Source organism: Oncorhynchus nerka, linkage group LG10 (genome assembly GCF_034236695.1).
Source record: "Oncorhynchus nerka isolate Pitt River linkage group LG10, Oner_Uvic_2.0, whole genome shotgun sequence".
Classification (NCBI taxonomy): domain Eukaryota; kingdom Metazoa; phylum Chordata; class Actinopteri; order Salmoniformes; family Salmonidae; genus Oncorhynchus; species Oncorhynchus nerka.
The window spans coordinates 92,833,843-92,858,715 of NC_088405.1; the positions used below are offsets into that span (position 1 = coordinate 92,833,843).

Genomic DNA, 24,873 nt, shown 5'->3' on the forward strand with positions numbered 1-24,873 from the left:
CGTCACTACAGTCCATGGTTTGACTCCAGGCTGTATCACATCTGGCTGTGATTGGGAATCCCATAGGGTGGTGCACAATTGGCCCAGTGTCATCCGGGTTAGGTTTACATTTTTTTAAATATATCTTTATTTAAGTAGGCAAGTCAGTTAAGAACAAATTCTTATTTACAATGACAGCCTACTGGGGAACAGTGGGTTAACTGCCTTGTTCAGGAGGCAGAACGACAGAGTTTAACCTTGTCAGCTCAGGGATTTGATCTAGAAACCTTTCGGTTACAAGTCCAAAGCTCTAACCACTAGGCTACCTTCCATCCCTAGGGTTTGGCCGGGGTAGGCCGTCATTGTAAATAAGAATTTGTTCTTAACTGACATGCCTAGTTGAATAATTGTTCAATTAAAAAGAAATGTATCGCAGTCCTCCCAAATAGAAGCTAATTGTTCCTGTCTTTGAGGAAATGAATTACTCATCTCCTGTCTCTGCCTGCATGTCTGAGTAAAATATCAGTGCTCAGCAGAAAGGGGGCAGCTGGAACAACTCACAGCGGAGGGCTGGGAAGGATTTGGCATCTGTCACTGTGGGAAGCCCAATTAGAGCGTTAATGACTACATGTTCACAATCTGTATCAAAATCACTAGTACACCTGTGATGGATAGGCCCGGGATGGCCTCTGGGAGACAGAATGAAGCAGCCGTCAGAGATAATTGACCATATTTCTAAACGCTTAGCTGTAAACTACATATTTTTGAATATGCTAATTTCACTAGCTCTCTGCTATTCAGAAACCATGACATTTTTACATTTGAGTCATTTAGCAGAAGCTCTTATCTAAAGCGACGTACGAGAGCAATTAGTGTTAAGTGCCTTGCTCAAGGGCAAATCGACAAGATTTTTCACCGAGTCGGCTTAAGGATTTGAACCAGTGACCTCTCGGCTACTGGCCCAACGGGACAAAAGAGATTTTACATATTCAAAATAGCTCAAAGGAACTGTTATCCCTCCCAAACAAGATAGACTACATTTATAAAAAGGTCTGCTATGGATGTTTCTTAAGCTAGGTTTTTGAATAGTTTTAGTCCAGCTCTACTCACTGTGGAGATTCTATTTATAGTACAATATATAAATGGTACCAGGGAACAATATAGTCCCTGGAGAACTGGCTGATGATATGATCTTCCAGCAGCAGCATGGAATCCAAGTCATACACATCTATCTTTGTCTTCATGACAAACTTCCCCCCACTGTCCCCCTGAGACTGGCCCAGTATAGAACAGAGACACTATAACAGTACCAAGCAGTGTTCAAACTGAACCCTTGTAACTGAACCTTTGTCAATAGCTTGAGTTGTAATACTCAGTAAGAGGAGGAAGGGTTATTTTGTTACTCTAGCTGCATGGTCTTCTTGTTGGTGTGAACCCATCCAATCCAATTACTGAACGAATCTGTCTAGTTTACAGACCATCTCTTCATGCATTAAGCTCTCAATAGTCACCTCCCCCTTGTTTCATTACTGGACTGTCTATCAATGTGATGTTATTTACCAGGTTGAGGATCAAGTTGAGTCTCTCCAGCTCACAGTCCAGGATGATGTTGTACTCCTTCTTCTTCTCTAGGTCCTGAACCACCTTCAGGAAGGCCACCTGATCCATACCACTGTCCAGGTTTACTGATGTCACCTGCCATGTCCTCTCTGCTGCTGTATCCAGAATCTTCTGCAGCACTGTCAGGCCTACAAGACAAACACCGAAGGTACACACTAATTAGTCTGGGCATATTGGATGGTAAACCACACTTAGGTACTTTACTTAGGTGAAGTAAACCACACTTAGGTACTTTACTTAGGTGAAGTAAACCACACTTAGGTACTTTACTTAGGTGAAGTAAACCACACTTAGGTACTTTACTTAGGTGAAGTAAACCACACTTAGGTGACGGGGTGCAGGTAGCCTAGCGCTTATTTGTATTATTTATTTAACCTGTATTTAACTAGGCAAGTCAGCTAAGAACAAATTGTTATTTATATTGAAGGCCTACCCCGGCCAAACCCTAATCTGGACGACGCCGGGCCAATTGTGAGCCGCCCTATGGGACTCCCAATCATGGCCGGTTGCGATACAGCCTGGAATCGAACCAGGGTCTGTAGTGATGCCTCTAGCATTGAGATGCAGTGCCGTAGACCGCTGCACCACTCGGGAAAGGCGAACTCGCAGTAGGAGGGTTGCCAGTTTGAATCCTGGGTCTGACAGAGAACAGAATCTTTCAGGAAGTGAGCGAACAATCAGAGGGTTGCTGGTATCTAATCCTAGATGCCATTGCCTGCTGTTGTTCCCCTTTAGCAAGTCACTTAACCTCCCACAACAACTGCTCCACGGGCGCCCAGTGTAACAGTCCCCTGATCCAGCATCTATATGTCTGTAACAGTCCGACTTACAAACTCTATATGTATGTAACAGTCCCCTGATCCAGCCTCTATATGTATGTAACAGTCCCCTGATCCAGTCTCTATATGTCTGTAACAGTCCCCTGATCCATCCTCTATATGTCTGTAACAGTCCCCTGATCCAGCCTCTATATGTATGTAACAGTCCCCTGATCCAGCCTCTATATGTATGTAACAGTCCCCTGATCCAGCCTCTATATGTCTGTAACAGTCCCCTGATCCAGTCTCTACATTTACATTTACATTTAAGTCATTTAGCAGACGCTCTTATCCAGAGCGACTTACAAACTCTATATGTATGTAACAGTCCCCTGATCCAGCCTCTATATGTATGTAACAGTTCCCTGATCCAGTCTCTATATGTCTGTAACAGTCCCCTGATCCAGCCTCTATATGTATGTAACAGTCCCCTGCTCCAGCCTCTATATGTATGTAACAGACCCCTGATCCAGCCTCTATATGTATGTAACATTCCCCTGATCCAGCCTCTATATGTATGTAACAGACCCCTGATCCAGCCTCTATATGTATGTAACAGACCCCTGATCCAGCCTCTATATGTCTGTAACATTCCCCTGATCCAGCCTCTATATGTATGTAACAGTCCCCTGATCCAGCCTCTATATGTATGTAACAGTCCCCTGATCCAGTCTCTATATGTCTGTAACAGACCCCTGATCCAGCCTCTATATGTATGTAACAGTCCCCTGATCCAGTCTCTATATGTAGTGTATGTAACAGTCCCCTGATCCAGCCTCTATATGTATGTAACAGTCCCCTGATCCAGCCTCTATATGTATGTAACAGTCCCCTGATCCAGCCTCTATATGTCTGTAACAGTCCCCTGATCCAGTCTCTATATGTCTGTAACAGTCCCCTGATCCAGCCTCTATATGTCTGTAACAGTCCCCTGATCCAGCCTCTATATGTATGTAACAGTCCCCTGCTCCAGTCTCTATATGTACTGTATGTAACAGTCCCCTGATCCAGCCTCTATATGTATGTAACAGTCCCCTGCTCCAGTCTCTATATGTACTGTATGTAACAGTCCCCTGCTCCAGTCTCTATATGTCTGTAACAATCCCCTGCTCCAGCCTCTATATGTCTGTAACAGTCCCCTGATCCAGTCTCCATATGTCTGTAACAGTCCCCTGATCCAACCTCTCCAGCCTGTATATGTACTGTACGAGTGTCTTTCAAAGGTTGGGATAAAGCAGTAGTCAGTAATTCAGTTGGACCTGGGGTAACAATTGACGAGTAAAATGATCTTATTATGAACTTTCCTTTTGATCCTTTGTATTCACTAAAATGTCATTTACACCTATTTTCTTTACACATTCTTTCTTTACATATATTTTCTTTACATCTCTTTTCTTTACACAGTCTTTCTTTACATCTATAATCTTTACATCTCTTTTCTTTACACATTCTTTCTTTACATCTCTTTTCTTTACATCTATATTCTTTACATCTATTTTCTTTAGCTCTATTTTCTTTACATCTCTTTTATTTACACCTCTTTTCTAAACATTCTTTCTTTACATCTATTTTCTTTACACATTCTTTCTTTACATCTCTTTTCTTTACACATTCTTTCTTTACATTCTTTCATTACATCTATTTTCTTTACACATTCTTTCTTTACATCTATTTTCTTTACACATTCTTTCTTTACATCTATTTTCTTTACATCTCTTTTCTTTACACATTCTTTCTTTACATCTCTTTTCTTTACACATTCTTTCTTTACATCTATTTTCTTTACACATTCTTTCTTTACATTCTTTCTTTACATCTCTTTTCTTTACATTCTTTCTTTACATCTCTTTTCTTTACATTCTTTCTTTACATCTCTTTTCTTTACATTCTTTCTTTACATCTCTTTTCTTTACACATTCTTTCTTTACATCTCTTTTCTTTACATTCTTTCTTTACATCTCTTTTCTTTACACATTCTTTCTTTACATCTCTTTTCTTTACATTCTTTCTTTACATCTCTTTTCTTTACATTCTTTCTTTACATCTCTTTTCTTTACATCTCTTTTCTTTACACATTCTTTCTTTACATCTCTTTTCTTTACATCTCTTTTCTTTACACATTCTTTCTTTACATCTCTTTTCTTTACATCTCTTTTCTAAACATTCTTTCTTTACACCTCTTTTCTTTACACATTCTTTATTTACATCTCTTTTCTTTACATTCTTTCTTTACATCTCTTTTCTTTACACATTCTTTCTTTACATCTCTTTTCTAAACATTCTTTCTTTACATCTCTTTTCTTTACACATTCTTTCTTTACATCTCTTTTCTTTACATTCTTTCTTTACATTTTTTCTTTACATCTCTTTTCTTTACATCTCTTTTCTTTACACATTCTTTCTTTACATCTCTTTTCTTTACATCTCTTTTCTAAACATTCTTTCTTTACACCTCTTTTCTTTACACATTCTTTATTTACATCTCTTTTCTTTACATTCTTTCTTTACATCTCTTTTCTTTACACATTCTTTCTTTACATCTCTTTTCTTTACATCTCTTTTCTAAACATTCTTTCTTTACATCTCTTTTCTTTACACATTATTTCTTTACATCTCTTTTCTTTACACATTCTTTCTTTACATCTCTTTTCTTTACATTCTTTCTTTACATTCTTTCTTTACATCTCTTTTCTTTACACATTCTTTCTTTACATCTCTTTTCTTTACACATTATTTCTTTACATCTCTTTTCTTTACACATTCTTTCTTTACATCTCTTTTCTTTACACATTCTTTCTTTACATCTCTTTTCTTTACATATCTTTTCTAAACATTCTTTCTTTACATCTCTTTTCTTTACACATTATTTCTTTACATCTCTTTTCTTTACATTCTTTATTTACATCTCTTTTCTTTACATCTCTTTTCTTGGCTTCACCTGCTGTATGGGGCAAGCTCCAATGCCGTTGTGACTTACAGAAGCACTTGAGTTGACTGAACGTATCCAGTGAAGCCTCAGTTGATTTCCTCTACTCTCATCTTCTATTGAACACGTGTACTCTTTTCTTTAATAGTAGATTAGTAAATAAACTGGTATTATAAAGGTGTAATGCTTTTGTGATCAGGAGTGGTTTGTTTAGCACAGCACTGCTGCATATAGAGAAAAGAGGATTTCAAGAGCTACACAGAAGACTGTGTACGAGGCAGAGTTGCTCCGGTTGTTTTCACGGCAGTCACCTGAAATCACTGTCACCGCACCTAAAACTGTGACAGCCAGGCTGAGGTGCTGCTGCCTGAATGCCTGTGTATTCTCCTCAGCCAAAGTAAATGTGCTGCTTCATATCTGCTTTCCCAAGGGCCCTGAGTTTGAAAACGACCAAATGTAGCATTTGGTTCCCCCCCCTTTCAATACTGGAAATGGAAATGCTGAGTATTTTTTGCACTGGGTTAATCTGGAGTCTGGGGTGATGACAGTGAGAAAGATCTATGAAGTGGAGAGAACTTCTCCCCCCCCTGCTTCCTTCCTCACCTCTCTTCTTCTCTCTTCTTCTCTCTTTGAGGAACATGACTTAGAACGTAGACAGATGACGTGTGAATGCAGCTGAACCACTTGGATTAATGCCATTCCTTCCCCTTATCTATAACCCTGGCTCATCAGTATTCCCCCATATTCAGAGCCTTCAGAAAGTATTTAGAACCCCTTGATTTATTCCACATTTTGTAGTGTTACAGACTGAATTTCAAAAATGGATTAAAAATATGTTTGTCTCACTCATGTACACACAATACCCCATAATGACAAAGTGAAAACATGTTTTTAGAAATGTTTATTCCCACCCCTGAGTCAATACTTTGTAGAAGCACCTTTGGCGGTGATTACAGCTTTATGCCATCTTGGGTATGTCTGTATCAGCTTTACATAGTCTTGGGTATGTCTGTATCAGCTTTACGTAGTCTTGGGTATGTCTGTTTCAGCTTTATGTCATCTTGGGTATGTCTGTATCAGCTTTACAGTATGTTGTCTTGGGTATGTCTGTATCAGCTTTACGTCATCTTGGGTATGTCTGTATCAGCTTTACAGTATGTTGTCTTGGGTATGTCTGTATCAGCTTTACGTAGTCTTGGGTATGTCTGTATCAGCTTTATGTCGTCTTGGGTATGTCTGTATCAGCTTTACGTCGTCTTGGGTATGTCTGTATCAGCTTTATGTCGTCTTGGGTATGTCTGTATCAGCTTTACGTAGTCTTGGGTATGTCTGTATCAGCTTTATGTCGTCTTGGGTATGTCTGTATCAGCTTTACATAGTCTTGGGTATGTCTGTTTCAGCTTTGCACATCTAGATTTGTGGATTTTCTTCCGTTCTTCCTTGCTGATTTTTTCAAGCTCTGTTAAATTATATGGGGAGCGACCATGAACAACAATCTTCAAGTCTTCCACAGATCTTCAATGAGACTAAAGTCTGGACTTTGGCTGGGCCACTCAATGACTTTCACATTTTTGTTCTGAAGCATTTCAGCGTTGCTTTGGCTGTATGCTTTGGGTTATTGTCCTGTCCTTGTTTGCACTCTGAAGCAGGTCCTCATCAAGGGTTGGCTTGTATTTGGCTCCATTTATTGTTCCTTATATCCTTACCAGTCTTACCAGTCTTACCAGTCAGTCCCTGCCTCTGAAAAGCATCCCCATAGCATGATGCTGCCACCCCCATGCTTCAGGGTAGGGATGGTGTTAGACAGGTGATGAGCTGTGCTTGGTTTTCTCCAGACATAGCGCTTTGCATTCAGGCTAAAGAGTTAACATTTTGTTTCATTAGACCACAGGATCTTTTGCCTTACGGTCTCAGTCTTTCACAAGCATTTTTGCAAACTCTATGTGTCATGTGCCTTTTTCTCAGGAGTGGCTTCCGTCTGGCCACTCTCCCATAAAGACCAGATTGGTTAAGAGCTGTAGAGACATCTGGTAGGTTCTCCCATCTCAGCCAAGGAACTCTGTAGTTCTGTCCGAGTGGTCATTGGGGTCTAGGTCACCTCTCTGACCAAGGTCATTGTTGCCTGGTTGCTCAGTTTGTGCTCTTGGAAACTTTCAATAGTTTTATACCCTTCCCCAGATAAATGCCTCATCACAGTTATATCTCAGAGATAGTCTTCATGGTATAGATTCTGGTCTAACATACACCGTCAACTGTGGGACCTTGTAGACAGGTGTGTTTTTTTTCCTGTCATGTCCAAACAATTGAATTGGCCCACAGGTGAACTCCAATAAAGTTGTAGTGACATCCCAAGGAAAGTGGATACACATGAGCTCAATCTGGAGTTTCATAGCAAAGGGTTGTGAATACTTATGTCAGTTAGATATTTATGTATTTCATTTTCAAAAAATGAGCAAAAAAGAATAACCTAAAAACCTATTTAAAACGTTGTCATTACGGGGTCATTATTGTGAGAAAATCTTTTAACAAAATGTGGAACAAGTCAAGGGGTATGACTACTTTCTGAACACAGTAATGTACAGTGTTTTGGTTAACGTGTTACAAAAGTAACGCGGTTTGTAATCAGATTACTAACTTTTTCCTGAATTGGGTAATATTACTACAGTTACTTTGTCAAACAATGCGTGCGTTACTTTCAGAGTCATATCTCTACCGGGGCGCGTGTTTCCATGAATCCCATCTCAACTTGTTTCCTCATTTAGTTCTGGAGCGAGCGGAGAAAGGCTGTTTGGAGAAATGTTGTGACAGCTGCAGTCCATAGAAATATATAAAGGGAGCACCTCTGATCTTTGCCATTGATCACTTCTGTGATAGCAATGCCCATAGAGGGATTCCCCGTCTCTGGCAATGATTACACCAGCTGCTTTATATAATTAACATCCGAGTTAGGGGAGGGTTTGCCTGGCCGGGACGTCCTTGTCCCATCACGCTGTAGCGACTCCTGTGGCGGGCCAGGCGCATGCACGCTCACACAGTCACCAGGTGTACAGTGTTTCCTCCGACACAGTGATTTTTTGTGGATGGGTATCATTTGTAGGTATAAAATGTATAATAGTAATATTTATAATTATTAAATAGGGTAATTTTGTATTCATTTATTTAAATTTGCATCGGGACACTTCTGGAGGGATTCTGGTAGATGCAGGCAAAGTCGTCTGAAATCCGGTAGACAGAAAACAGCCCAATGTACTTGGGCCCATTCTGGGCAGTCATTCATTTTGAGGGCCGCTTCTGGGCCGTTTCCTCATCACTAGCTGGGTGTATATGACTAATTAAGCAGCCCATATATGGCAGAGCACTTGTAGACTAGCACAGGAAAGCAGCGCCACAGATGAAAGGAGAAACTAGTGATAAAACCTGAGTTAGTAAGTAGACTATCTTTGGTAGAGCGTGCGCGGCTCGCCTCGCTTCCTCATACAGTCAAACAAACTGTGAGATTTATATTTTTTTCATGAAAGTAATATAACGAGTATTATAAACTGGATGGTTCGAGCCCTGAATGCTGATTGGCTGAAAGCTGTGGTATATCAGACCGTATACCACGGGTATGACAAAAAAAAATACTATTTACTGTTCTAATTCCGTCTGTAACCAGTTTATAATAGCAGTAAGGCACCTCAGGAGTTTGTGGTATATTGGCCATATACCACACCCACTTGTTTCCTTATTGCTTAAATATAAGGTGGTACTTTCCTCAAAAAGTAATATTGTAAAGGTACTTTTGTTAACCAATATGTAATATATTACTTTTCCAAGTACCTAATCCCAACACTGGTAATGTATTACAGCACCTTTAGTTTTTGTTTGACCATTTAAAAAAAAACAAGCACACATAAAACTTAAAAAAGCCATACATGAGTTAAATCATGAAGGATAGCACATAATACAGTCTGGGACTTATTTCCATTGTTAAATCATGAAGGATAACACACTATACAGTCTGGGACTTATTTCCATTGTTAAATCATGGAGGATAACACACTATACAGTCTGGGACTTATTTCCATTGTTAAATCATGAAGGATAACACACAATACAGTCTGGGACTTATTTCCATTGTTAAATCATGAAGGATAACACACAATACAGTCTGGGACTTATTTCCATTGTTAAATCATGAAGGATAACACACAATACAGTCTGGGACTTATTTCCATTGTTAAATCATGAAGGATAACACACAATACAGTCTGGGACTTATTTCCATTGTTAAATCATGAAGGATAACACACAATACAGTCTGGGACTTATTTCCATTGTTAAATCATGAAGGATAACACACAATACAGTCTGGGACTTATTTCCATTGTTAAATCATGAAGGATAACACACAATACAGTCTGGGACTTATTTCCATTGTTAAATCATGAAGGATAACACACAATACAGTCTGGGACTTATTTCCATTGTTAAATCATGAAGGATAACACACAATACAGTCTGGGACTTATTTCCATTGTTAAATCATGAAGGACAACACACAATACAGTCTGGTACTTATTTCCATTGTTAAATCATGAAGGATAACACACAATACAGTCTGGGACTTATTTCCATTGTTAAATCATGAAGGACAACACACAATACAGTCTGGGACTTATTTCCATTGTTAAATCATGAAGGATAACACACAATACAGTCTGGGACTTATTTCCATTGTTAAATCATAGAGGATAACACGCAATACAGTCTGGGACTGATTTCCATTGTGGTCCTCTTGAGACAAGATGTCTAGTCCCGATCCGACACGGTTGAACACAGTATGACAGAGAGATAATAAAACATAAAAACAGAGAAGAAGAACATCTCTCTCATCATTCCAGTTACATCTTAGGGATCATTCATATGGGCCCAGAAGACATCAAACAGTTTTCTACTTTATTTTTTAAAGCTGCCCAGAGAGGACGTTGTTTTTATGGGCAGAGGCGCATTGCAGCACGATAGAAACACACAGAAGGTTAGATGTAATTCATGACACAGAGTAGCAACATATTCATCCTTACTGTGAATGTACAGTACAGTAATATGTCTGCATTGATAAATGACAGTGATTCCTCTGAGCATTCTCTAACAATGATCCTAACTAAAGGCCTTAGAAGTGAGAAACCCACTTATCTGTCAGATGTTTAAAAAACGTGTTTTTAAACAACACATGTATCCTCCATACAAGCGTGCATGCAGGGCTCAGTTCAACTTGAAACATACTGGGGAAAGATCTTAATTCATGATCAAATTGTAAATTGGATAGTTTTGACATGATAAAAGTGTTCAGCTAAGTGTGTACTATCTATGATCTAAATATATTGCCTCGACGAACTCCTACTGTAGATGCAGTGTGCAAGACAGACATTTCTTCACAACAGACAACAACTCTTCAGACAGCAGCACTCTACAGTTGCGATAGTGTACATGCCGGTACTGTGGGTGTACTGTACTCTTAGGACATGTCTATAGAACAAGATGTCTATAGAACAAGATGTCTATAGAACAAGATGTCTATAGAACAAGATGTCTTTAGAACAAGATGTATTTAAAACAAGATGTCTTTAGAACAAGATGTCTTTAGAACAAGATGTCTTTAGAACAAGATGTCTATAGAACAAGATGTCTTTAGAACAAGATGTCTTTAGAACAAGATGTCTATAGAACAAGATGTCTATAGAACAAGATGTCTTTAGAACAAGATGTCTATAGAACAAGATGTCTTTAGAACAAGATGTCTTTAGAACAAGATGTCTATAGAACAAGATGTCTTTATGTTAGAGGAAATTATAGTTGAAATGATTAATTATGTATACATTATTGATTAGAACCATTTATTCTAATACTATTATGTTATGATATGAAAAGTATGAGTTTTTGGTTATTAGTTACTGAAAATGTAAGCAGAACGAATTAATTGTCTGTGCCTCTTGGGTTGTTTAAGGGAGAGGGTTGAGATAGCTTTTCAGACAGATAAGAATGTTTTGGTTGGATTCCATTAGTGGAGAGATGCTAGTGGTTGGAATGTAGTTTTATGGGAGGAGCAGGAAGATAGTACCAGACCTAATAAACAATGGGCTCTTGTGAGAATCGGAGAGAGGGTGGGAAACTGATGATGTCATGTTCAGTTTATAACCTGTGGAAAATTGTGTATGCGTTTAGTACTCTCTGGAATAAAACGCTCTTACCTGGCTTTTAAGACTGGTCTGGATCTACTTCATGCATAATTAATGAACTTACACCTCATTAATGAATTAGAAACGAGTGCGAAATTGGTTTTGGCAATAAAACATAAAGGAATTTAGAATTCCTCTATCACTTTAGAAACAAGATGTCTTTAGAACAAGATGTCTATAGAACAAGATGTCTTTAGAACAAGATGTCTTTAGAACAAGATGTCTTTAGAACAAGATGTCTATAGAACAAGATGTCTTTAGAACAAGATATCTATAGAACAAGATGTCTTTAGAACAAGATGTCTTTAGAAACAAGATGTCTTTAGAACAAGATGTCTTTAGAACAAGATGTCTATAGAACAAGATGTCTTTAGAACAAGATGTCTATAGAACAAAATGTCTTTAGAACAAGATGTCTATAGAACAAGATATCTTTAGAACAAGATGTATATAGAACAAGATGTCTTTAGAACAAGATGTCTTTAGAACAAGATGTCTATAGAACAAGATGTCTATAGAACAAGATGTCTATAGAACAAGATGTCTTTAGAAACAAGATGTATTTAGAACAAGATGTCTATAGAACAAGATGTCTTTAGAACAAGATGTCTTTAGAACAAGATGTCTTTAGAACAAGATGTCTTTAGAACAAGATGTCTATAGAACAAAATGTCTTTAGAACAAGATGTCTATAGAACAAGATATCTTTAGAACAAGATGTATATAGAACAAGATGTCTTTAGAACAAGATGTCTTTAGAACAAGATGTCTATAGAACAAGATGTCTATAGAACAAGATGTCTTTAGAACAAGATGTCTTTAGAACAAGATGTCTTTAGAACAAGATGTCTTTGGAACAAGATGTCTTTAGAGCAAGATGTCTTTAGAACAAGATGTCTTTAGAACAAGATGTCTTTAGAACAAGATGTCTTTGGAACAAGCACTTTGATTTGAAATAAATAAATGAAGACATCACAGTGCCATGATCTTCTATGTCATAAGCACTTCACGTGTGTGTAAAATGTGCAGTAGTAGCAAAGGTCAACAAAAGACGGCCTTTAAAGAGGCTCCCATTGTGTCTTTACCTCAGGGCCAGAGTGTGGCTATTTTCAAAGCACATTTCTGACCAACACAGAAAGCCTCCAACAAAGTGCCACTGCTGAGCAGCCACAACAAAACATCTAAAAAACAAAAGTATTCAATGCAATTTCCAATGCAAACGATCCACCTGATAAATAAGGTCATATTTATCATATTGTAAAGTTATATTCTCAGCGCCATCCAGAAGCTCCTCGACCCGTTTCAGTTTGCCTATCAGCCCAGCACAGGAGTTGATGATGCCGTTCTTACTCTCCTCAACATGGTCTGTAGACATGTAGACGGTGCCAAATCCTATTTCAGGGTTCTGTTTGTTGACTTTTCTTCTGCCTCCAACATTACATTCTGGCACAGAGACTCATAAGGGACTTCTCCTTAGATGGTGGGCTGGTTTTTGTGGCAGTTGGACTTCCTGAGCCAGCGGTCACAGTGGGTCAAAGTAGGTCCCCATGTGTCGGACATACGCAACACCAACACAGGTTCTCCTCAGGGATGTGTTTTGTCCCCACTCCTGTACATATTGTACACTAATAGTTGTACTAGTTTCCATCCTGACAGACACCTCGTTAAGTTCCCTGATGACACTGTTGCATGATGACGAGGAACATCATGGCCCGGTCCTAGATGACTTTGTAGAGTGGTGTGACGAATCACACTTCCTCAATACCAACAAGACCAAAGAGATGTGCATAGACTTCAGGAAGTGTGTGCATAGACTTCCTCTGCAACATCTATCATAGAAATTATAGAGGAATACAAATATCTGGGTGTCCTCTTGGACAATAAGCTTCAGTGGAGTAAATGTTCAGACCTGATCGACAAAAAGAGTCAACAAAGACTGTACTTTCCTCAAAAAGCTGGGATCTTTTAATGTTAACTGTCCTATCACAAAATAATTGTTGACCCAAGACACCCCCTGTACCCAGACTTTGAACTACTCCCCCCTGGGTGCAGGTATAGGGGACCCCTCGGCAGGAAAAACAGAACTAGACAATCATTTGTGCCAGGTGTGATATCCCTCTTAAATAGCTTGGGCTAATGTTCCTATCGACCCAGTAAGGACAGCAGGATAATGTTCCTATCGACCCAGTAAGGACAGCAGGCTAATGTTCCTATCGACCCAGTAAGGACAGCAGGCTAATGTTCCTATAGACCCAGTAAGGACAGCAGGCTAATGTTCCTATTCACCCAGTAAGGACAGCAGGCTAATGTTCCTATCGACCCAGTAAGACCAGCAGGCTAATGTTCCTATAGACCCAGTAAGGACAGCAGGCTAATGTTCCTATCGACTCAGTAAGGACAGCAGGCTAATGTTCCTATCGACCCAGTAAGGACAGCAGGCTAATGTTCCTATAGACCCAGTAAGGACAGCAGGCTAATGTTCCTATCGACCCAGTAAGACCAGCAGGCTAATTTTCCTATCAACCCAGTAAGACCAGCAGGCTAATGTTCCTATAGACCCAGTAAGGACAGCAGGCTAATGTTCCTATCGACCCAGTAAGACCAGCAGGCTAATGTTCCTATCGACCCAGTAAGACCAGCAGGCTAATGTTCCTATCGACCCAGTAAGACCAGCAGGCTAATGTTCCTATTGACCCAGTAAGGACAGCAGGCTAATGGTCCTATAGACCCAGTAAGACCAGCAGGCTAATGTTCCTATCGACCCAGTAAGACCAGCAGGCTAATGTTCCTATCGACCCAGTAAGGCCAGCAGGCTAATGGTCCTATAGACCCAGTAAGACCAGCAGGCTAATGTTCCTATCGACCCAGTAAGACCAGCAGGCTAATGTTCCTATCGACCCAGTAAGACCAGCAGGCTAATGGTCCTATAGACCCAGTAAGACCAGCAGGCTAATGTTCCTATCGACCCAGTAAGACCAGCAGGCTAATGTTCCTATCGACCCAGTAAGACCAGCAGGCTAATGTTCCTATCGACCCAGTAAGACCAGCAGGCTAATGTTCCTATTGACCCAGTAAGGACAGCAGGCTAATGGTCCTATAGACCCAGTAAGACCAGCAGGCTAATGTTCCTATCGACCCAGTAAGACCAGCAGGCTAATGTTCCTATCGACCCAGTAAGACCAGCAGGCTAATGTTCCTATCAGTAAGACCCCAATAAGGACCAGCAGGCTAATGTTCCTATCGACCCAGTAAGACCAGCAGGCTAATGTTCCTATCGACCCAGTAAGACCAGCAGGCTAATGGTCCTATAGACCCAGTAAGACCAGCAGGCTAATGTTCCTATCGACCCAGTAAGACCAGCAGGCTAATGTTCCTATCGACCCAGTAAGACCAGCAGGCTAATGGTCCTATAGACCCAGTAAGACCAGCAGGCTAATGTTCCTATCGACCCAGTAAGACCAGAAGGCTAATGTTCCTACGACCCAGTAAGACCAGCAGTAAGACCAGCAGGCTAATGGTCCTATCAACCCAGTAAGACCAGCAGGCTAATGTTCTTATCGACCCAGTAAGGACAGCAGGATAATGTTCCTATCGACCCAGTAAGACCAGCAGGCTAATGTTCCTATCGACCCAGTAAGGCCAGCAGGCTAATGGTCCTATAGACCCAGTAAGACCAGCAGGCTAATGTTCCTATCGACCCAGTAAGACCAGCAGGCTAATGTTCCTATCGACCCAGTAAGACCAGCAGGCTAATGGTCCTATAGACCCAGTAAGACCAGCAGGCTAATGTTCCTATCGACCCAGTAAGACCAGCAGGCTAATGTTCCTATCGACCCAGTAAGACCAGCAGGCTAATGTTCCTATCCACCCAGTAAGGCCAGCAGGCTAATGTTCCTATCGACCCAGTAAGGCCAGCAGGCTAATGTTCCTATCGACCCAGTAAGACCAGCAGGATAATGTTCCTATCGACCCAGTAAGACCAGCAGGATAATGTTCCTATCGACCCAGTAAGACCAGCAGGCTAATGGTCCTATAGACCCAGTAAGACCAGCAGGATAATGTTCCTATCGACCCAGTAAGACCAGCAGGCTAATTTTCCTATCGACCCAGTAAGACCAGCAGGCTAATGTTCCTATCGACCCAGTAAGACCAGCAGGCTAATGTTCCTATCGACCCAGTAAGGACAGCAGGATAATGTTCCTATCGACCCAATAAGGACAGCAGGATAATGTTCCTATCGACCCAGTAAGACCAGCAGGCTAATTTTCCTATCAACCCAGTAAGACCAGCAGGCTAATGTTCCTATAGACCCAGTAAGGACAGCAGGCTAATGTTCCTATCGACCCAGTAAGACCAGCAGGCTAATGTTCCTATCGACCCAGTAAGACCAGCAGGCTAATGTTCCTATCGACCCAGTAAGACCAGCAGGCTAATGTTCCTATTGACCCAGTAAGGACAGCAGGCTAATGGTCCTATAGACCCAGTAAGACCAGCAGGCTAATGTTCCTATCGACCCAGTAAGACCAGCAGGCTAATGTTCCTATCGACCCAGTAAGACCAGCAGGCTAATGTTCCTATCGACCCAATAAGGACAGCAGGCTAATGTTCCTATCGACCCAGTAAGACCAGCAGGCTAATGTTCCTATCGACCCAGTAAGACCAGCAGGCTAATGGTCCTATAGACCCAGTAAGACCAGCAGGCTAATGTTCCTATCGACCCAGTAAGACCAGCAGGCTAATGTTCCTATCGACCCAGTAAGACCAGCAGGCTAATGGTCCTATAGACCCAGTAAGACCAGCAGGCTAATGTTCCTATCGACCCAGTAAGACCAGAAGGCTAATGTTCCTATCGACCCAGTAAGACCAGCAGGCTAATGGTCCTATCAACCCAGTAAGACCAGCAGGCTAATGTTCTTATCGACCCAGTAAGGACAGCAGGATAATGTTCCTATCGACCCAGTAAGACCAGCAGGCTAATGTTCCTATCGACCCAGTAAGGCCAGCAGGCTAATGGTCCTATAGACCCAGTAAGACCAGCAGGCTAATGTTCCTATCGACCCAGTAAGACCAGCAGGCTAATGTTCCTATCGACCCAGTAAGACCAGCAGGCTAATGGTCCTATAGACCCAGTAAGACCAGCAGGCTAATGTTCCTATCGACCCAGTAAGACCAGCAGGCTAATGTTCCTATCGACCCAGTAAGACCAGCAGGCTAATGTTCCTATCCACCCAGTAAGGCCAGCAGGCTAATGTTCCTATCGACCCAGTAAGGCCAGCAGGCTAATGTTCCTATCGACCCAGTAAGACCAGCAGGATAATGTTCCTATCGACCCAGTAAGACCAGCAGGATAATGTTCCTATCGACCCAGTAAGACCAGCAGGCTAATGGTCCTATAGACCCAGTAAGACCAGCAGGATAATGTTCCTATCGACCCAGTAAGACCAGCAGGCTAATTTTCCTATCGACCCAGTAAGACCAGCAGGCTAATGTTCCTATCGACCCAGTAAGACCAGCAGGCTAATGTTCCTATCGACCCAGTAAGGACAGCAGGATAATGTTCCTATCGACCCAATAAGGACAGCAGGATAATGTTCCTATCGACCCAGTAAGGACAGCAGGATAATGTTCCTATCCACCCAGTAAGGACAGCAGGATAATGTTCCTATCGACCCAGTAAGGACAGCAGGATAATGTTCCTATCGACCCAGTAAGGACAGCAGGCTAATGTTCCTATCGACCCAGTAAGGACAGCAGGCTAATGTTCCTATCGACCCAATAAGGACAGCAGGATAATGTTCCTATCGACCCAGTAAGGACAGCAGGCTAATGTTCCTATCGACCCAGTAAGGACAGCAGGCTAATGTTCCTATCGACCCAGTAAGGACAGCAGGATAATGTTCCTATCGACCCAGTAAGGACAGCAGGATAATGTTCCTATCGACCCAGTAAGGACAGCAGGATAATGTTCCTATCGACCCAATAAGGACAGCAGGCTAATGGTCCTATAGACCCAGTAAGGACAGCAGGCTAATGTTCCTATCGAGTAAGGACCAGGATAATGGACAGCAGGATAATGTTCCTATCGACCCAATAAGGACAGCAGGCTAATGGTCCTATAGACCCAGTAAGGACAGCAGGCTAATGTTCCTATCGACCCAGTAAGGACAGCAGGCTAATGTTCCTATCGACCCAGTAAGGACAGCAGGCTAATGTTCCTATCGACCCAGTAAGGACAGCAGGCTAATGTTCCTATCGACCCAGTAAGGACAGCAGGCTAATGTTCCTATAGACCCAGTAAGACCAGCAGGCTAATGGTCCTATAGACCCAGTAAGGACAGCAGGCTAATGTTCCTATCGACCCAGTAAGGACAGCAGGCTAATGTTCCTATAGACCCAGTAAGACCAGCAGGCTAATGGTCCTATAGACCCAGTAAGGACAGCAGGCTAATGTTCCTATCGACCCAGTAAGACCAGCAGGCTAATGTTCCTATCGACCCAGTAAGACCAGCAGGCTAATGGTCCTATAGACCCAGTAAGGACAGCAGGCTAATGTTCCTATCGACCCAGTAAGGACAGCAGGCTAATGTTCCTATAGACCCAGTAAGACCAGCAGGCTAATGTTCCTATAGACCCAGTAAGACCAGCAGGCTAATGTTCCTATAGACCCAGTAAGACCAGCAGGCTAATGTTCTTATCGACCCAGTAAGGACAGCAGGATAATGTTCCTATCGACCCAGTAAGACCAGCAGGCTAATGTTCCTATCGACCCAGTAAGGCCAGCAGGCTAATGGTCCTATAGACCCAGTAAGACCAGCAGGCTAATGTTCCTATCGACCCAGTAAGACCAGCAGGCTAATGTTCCTATCGACCCAGTAAGACCAGCAGGCTAATGGTCCTATAGACCCAGTAAGACCAGCAGGCTAATGTTCCTATCGACCCAGTAAGACCAGCAGGATAATGTTCCTATCGACCCAGTAAGACCAGCAGGCTAATGTTCCTATCCACCCAGTAAGGCCAGCAGGCTAATGTTCCTATCGACCCAGTAAGGCCAGCAGGCTAATGTTCCTATCGACCCAGTAAGACCAGCAGGATAATGTTCCTATCGACCCAGTAAGACCAGCAGGATAATGTTCCTATCGACCCAGTAAGACCAGCAGGCTAATGGTCCTATAGACCCAGTAAGACCAGCAGGATAATGTTCCTATCGACCCAGTAAGACCAGCAGGCTAATTTTCCTATCGACCCAGTAAGACCAGCAGGCTAATGTTCCTATCGACCCAGTAAGACCAGCAGGCTAATGTTCCTATCGACCCAGTAAGGACAGCAGGATAATGTTCCTATCGACCCAATAAGGACAGCAGGATAATGTTCCTATCGACCCAGTAAGGACAGCAGGATAATGTTCCTATCCACCCAGTAAGGACAGCAGGATAATGTTCCTATCGACCCAGTAAGGACAGCAGGATAATGTTCCTATCGACCCAGTAAGGACAGCAGGCTAATGTTCCTATCGACCCAGTAAGGACAGCAGGCTAATGTTCCTATCGACCCAATAAGGACAGCAGGATAATGTTCCTATCGACCCAGTAAGGACAGCAGGCTAATGTTCCTATCGACCCAGTAAGGACAGCAGGCTAATGTTCCTATCGACCCAGTAAGGACAGCAGGCTAATGTTCCTATCGACCCAGTAAGGACAGCAGGATAATGTTCCTATCGACCCAGTAAGGACAGCAGGATAATGTTCCTATCGACCCAGTAAGGACAGCAGGATAATGTTCCTATCGACCCAATAAGGACAGCAGGCTAATGGTCCTATAGACCCAGTAAGGACAGCAGGCTAATGTTCCTATCGACCCAGTAAGGACAGCAGGATAATGTTCCTATCGACTCAGTAAGGACAGCAGGATAATGTTCCTATCGACCCAATAAGGACAGCAGGCTAATGGTCCTATAGACCCAGTAAGGACAGCAGGCTAATGTTCCTATCGACCCAGTAAGGACAGCAGGATAATGTTCCTATTGACCCAGTAAGGACAGCAGGATAATGTTCCTATCGACCCAGTAAGGACAGCAGGATAATGTTCCTATCGACCCAGTAAGGACAGCAGGCTAATGTTCCTATCGACCCAGTAAGGACAGCAGGCTAATGTTCCTATAGACCCAGTAAGACCAGCAGGCTAATGGTCCTATAGACCCAGTAAGGACAGCAGGCTAATGTTCCTATCGACCCAGTAAGGACAGCAGGCTAATGTTCCTATAGACCCAGTAAGACCAGCAGGCTAATGGTCCTATAGACCCAGTAAGGACAGCAGGCTAATGTTCCTATCGACCCAGTAAGACCAGCAGGCTAATGTTCCTATCGACCCAGTAAGACCAGCAGGCTAATGGTCCTATAGACCCAGTAAGGACAGCAGGCTAATGTTCCTATCGACCCAGTAAGGACAGCAGGCTAATGTTCCTATAGACCCAGTAAGACCAGCAGGCTAATGTTCCTATAGACCCAGTAAGACCAGCAGGCTAATGTTCCTATAGACCCAGTAAGGACAGCAGGCTAATGTTCCTATCGACCCAGTAAGGACAGCAGGCTAATGTTCCTATAGACCCAGTAAGACCAGCAGGCTAATGGTCCTATAGACCCAGTAAGGACAGCAGGCTAATGTTCCTATCGACCCAGTAAGGACAGCAGGCTAATGGTCCTATAGACCCAGTAAGGACAGCAGGCTAATGTTCCTATCGACCCAGTAAGGACAGCAGGCTAATGGTCCTATAGACCCAGTAAGGACAGCAGGCTAATGGTCCTATAGACCCAGTAAGGACAGCAGGCTAATGGTCCTATAGACCCAGTAAGGACAGCAGGATAATGGTCCTATAGACCCAGTAAGGACAGCAGGCTAATGTTCCTATCGACCCAGTAAGGACAGCAGGATAATGGTCCTATAGACCCAGTAAGGACAGCAGGATAATGGTCCTATAGACCCAGTAAGGACAGCAGGATAATGTTCCTATCGACCCAGTAAGGACAGCAGGATAATGTTCCTATCGACCCAGTAAGGACAGCAGGCTAATGTTCCTATCCACCCAGTAAGGACAGCAGGATAATGGTCCTATAGACCCAGTAAGGACAGCAGGCTAATGGTCCTATAGACCCAGTAAGGACAGCAGGCTAATGTTCCTATAGACCCAAAAAGGACAGCAGGATAATGGTCCTATAGACCCAGTAAGGACAGCAGGATAATGGTCCTATAGACCCAGTAAGGACAGCAGGCTAATGTTCCTATAGACCCAGTAAGGACAGCAGGCTAATGTTCCTATCGACCCAGTAAGACCAGCAGGCTAATGGTCCTATAGACCCAGTAAGGACAGCAGGCTAATGGTCCTATAGACCCAGTAAGGACAGCAGGCTAATGGTCCTATAGACCCAGTAAGGACAGCAGGCTAATGTTCCTATAGACCCAGTAAAGACAGCAGGATAATGGTCCTATAGACCCAGTAAGGACAGCAGGATAATGGTCCTATAGACCCAGTAAGGACAGCAGGCTAATGTTCCTATAGACCCAGTAAGGACAGCAGGCTAATGTTCCTATCGACCCAGTAAGGACAGCAGGCTAATGTTCCTATAGACCCAGTAAGGACAGCAGGCTAATGTTCCTATCGACCCAGTAAGGACAGCAGGCTAATGTTCCTATCCACCCAGTAAGGACAGCAGGCTAATGTTCCTATCGACCCAGTAAGGACAGCAGGATAATGGTCCTATAGACACAGTAAGGACAGCAGGCTAATGTTCCTATCCACCCAGTAAGGACAGCAGGCTAATGTTCCTATCGACCCAGTAAGGACAGCAGGATAATGGTCCTATAGACCCAGTAAGGACAGCAGGCTAATGGTCCTATCGACCCAGTAAGGACAGCAGGATAATGGTCCTATAGACCCAGTAAGGACAGCAGGCTAATGGTCCTATCGACCCAGTAAGGACAGCAGGATAATGTTCCTATAGACCCAGTAAGGACAGCAGGCTAATGTTCCTATAGACCCAGTAAGGACAGCAGGCTAATGTTCCTATAGACCCAATAAGGACAGCAGGATAATGTTCCTATCGACCCAATAAGGACAGCAGGCTAATGTTCCTATAGACCCAGTAAGGACAGCAGGCTAATGTTCCTATAGACCCAATAAGGACAGCAGGCTAATGTTCCTATAGACCCAGTAAGGACAGCAGGCTAATGTTCCTATAGACCCAATAAGGACAGCAGGCTAATGTTCCTATAGACCCAATAAGGACAGCAGGCTAATGTTCCTATAGACCCAGTAAGGACAGCAGGCTAATGTTCCTATAGACCCAGTAAGGACAGCAGGCTAATGGTCCTATAGACACAGTAAGGACAGCAGGATAATGTTCCTATAGACCCAGTAAGGACAGCAGGCTAATGTTCCTATAGACCCAGTAAGGACAGCAGGCTAATGTTCCTATCGACCCAGTAAGGACAGCAGGCTAATGTTCCTATCGACCCAGTAAGACCAGCAGGCTAATGTTCCTATAGACCCAGTAAGGACAGCAGGCTAATGTTCCTATCGACCCAGTAAGACCAGCAGGCTAATGTTCCTATCGACCCAGTAAGACCAGCAGGCTAATGTTCCTATCGACCCAGTAAGGACAGCAGGCTAATGTTCCTATAGACCCAGTAAGGACAGCAGGCTAATGTTCCTATAGACCCAATAAGGACAGCAGGCTAATGTTCCTATAGACCCAGTAAGGACAGCAGGCTAATGTTCCTATAGACCCAATAAGGACAGCAGGCTAATGTTCCTATAGACCCAATAAGGACAGCAGGCTAATGTTCCTATAGACCCAGTAAGGACAGCAGGCTAATGTTCCTATAGACCCAGTAAGGACAGCAGGCTAATGGTCCTATAGACACAGTAAGGACAGCAGGATAATGTTCCTATAGACCCAGTAAGGACAGCAGGCTAATGTTCCTATAGACCCAGTAAGGACAGCAGGCTAATGTTCCTATCGACCCAGTAAGGACAGCAGGCTAATGTTCCTATCGACCCAGTAAGACCAGCAGGCTAATGTTCCTATAGACCCAGTAAGGACAGCAGGCTAATGTTCCTATCGACCCAGTAAGACCAGCAGGCTAATGTTCCTATCGACCCAGTAAGACCAGCAGGCTAATGTTCCTATCGACCCAGTAAGGACAGCAGGCTAATGTTCCTATAGACACAGTAAGGACAGCAGGATAATGTTCCTATAGACCCAGTAAGGACAGCAGGCTAATGTTCCTATAGACCCAGTAAGGACAGCAGGCTAATGTTCCTATAGACCCAGTAAGGACAGCAGGCTAATGTTCCTATAGACCCAGTAAGGACAGCAGGCTAATGGTCCTATAGACCCAGTAAGGACAGCAGGCTAATGGTCCTATAGACCCAGTAAGGACAGCAGGCTAATGGTCCTATAGACCCAGTAAGGACAGCAGGCTAATGGTCCTATAGACCCAGTAAGGACAGCAGGCTAATGGTCCTATCGACCCAGTAAGGACAGCAGGATAATGGTCCTATAGACCCAGTAAGGACAGCAGGATAATGGTCCTATAGACCCAGTAAGGACAGCAGGATAATGGTCCTATAGACCCAGTAAGACCAGCAGGATAATGTTCCTATAGACCCAGTAAGGACAGCAGGCTAATGTTCCTATAGACCCAGTAAGGACAGCAGGCTAATGTTCCTATAGACCCAGTAAGGACAGCAGGCTAATGTTCCTATAGACCCAGTAAGGACAGCAGGCTAATGTTCCTATAGACCCAGTAAGGACAGCAGGCTAATGTTCCTATAGACACAGTAAGGACAGCAGGCTAATGTTCCTATAGACCCAGTAAGGACAGCAGGCTAATGTTCCTATAGACCCAGTAAGGACAGCAGGATAATGTTCCTATAGACCCAGTAAGGACAGCAGGCTAATGTTCCTATAGACACAGTAAGGACAGCAGGCTAATGTTCCTATAGACCCAGTAAGGACAGCAGGCTAATGTTCCTATAGACACAGTAAGGACAGCAGGCTAATGTTCCTATAGACCCAGTAAGGACAGCAGGCTAATGTTCCTATAGACCCAGTAAGGACAGCAGGATAATGTTCCTATAGACACAGTAAGGACAGCAGGCTAATGGTCCTATAGACTCAGTAAGGACAGCAGGATAATGGTCCTATCCACCCAGTAAGGACAGCAGGCTAATGGTCCTATAGACTCAGTAAGGACAGCAGGCTAATGGTCCTATAGACCCAGTAAGGACAGCAGGCTAATGGTCCTATAGACTCAGTAAGGACAGCAGGCTAATGGTCCTATAGACACAGTAAGGACAGCAGGATAATGGTCCTATAGACCCAGTAAGGACAGCAGGCTAATGGTCCTATAGACACAGTAAGACCAGCAGGATAATGTTCCTATCGACCCAGTAAGGACAGCAGGATAATGGTCCTATAGACCCAGTAAGGACAGCAGGCTAATGTTCCTATAGACCCAGTAAGACCAGCAGGATAATGTTCCTATAGACCCAGTAAGACCAGCAGGATAATGTTCCTATAGACCCAGTAAGGACAGCAGGATAATGGTCCTATAGACCCAGTAAGACCAGCAGGCTAGTCTCTTTTTATTTTGTATGTAACTGTTATGAAAGTTGTATTGTCAAAAACAAAATCTACTTAAACGTGTACATGACACTGCAACAACCCGTTCAAACGGGGACAATAACGTCAGTAGAGTAAGTAGGATACTCAACATACGTTATAGAGTAGTGTTGCTACACACCATACCTTAGTCACAGGAGGCTGCTGAGGGGAGGACGGCTCATGATAATGGCAGGAACGGAGCAAATGGAATGGCATCAAACACCCGGAGACCATGTCTTTGATGTAATAGATTAGTGATGGGAAGCTTGTCTCACATATTTCAAGGCACTCTGATCTGATAAAATAAAAAGTACCAATGCTTAGTATCAAAGTAACAATAACACGTGATTGAGGACGTTTTGCTTCTTCAGACACTACCTTCTGACAGCTGTAGGAACTGCTGGACAAAGAGCGCCGACCTGCTGCTAAACAGGGGGAAAGTTGGCTCTGGGCGTAGAGCCAAAGTGAAGTTAATTTAAACAGCTCTAGTTGTTATAGGTAATGATCAAATTATGGATCCAAAGTTATTTGTTAATATGTCAAAGTGAGTTTAAAAAGTTTAATTGATGTTTAATTCAATTCAAAAGGTGACAGGCAGTTGATAAAAGCTTTGTTGGATCCCACTGTGTCTTTCAAAACATCAACCTGCG

General features: G+C 42.8%; 1 protein-coding gene across 1 annotated transcript in view; it reads right to left on the reverse strand.

The window, feature by feature from the left end:
* The window catches only part of LOC115123638 (glutamate receptor 1-like), a 116,441-nt gene that overhangs the window by 44,495 nt on the left and 47,073 nt on the right, over positions 1-24,873 (reverse strand). The window contains exon 4 of the mRNA XM_065023943.1: positions 1,540-1,727. Within this exon, the coding sequence (XP_064880015.1) occupies positions 1,540-1,727 (188 nt within the window). The remainder of the gene's footprint in view (positions 1-1,539; positions 1,728-24,873) is intronic.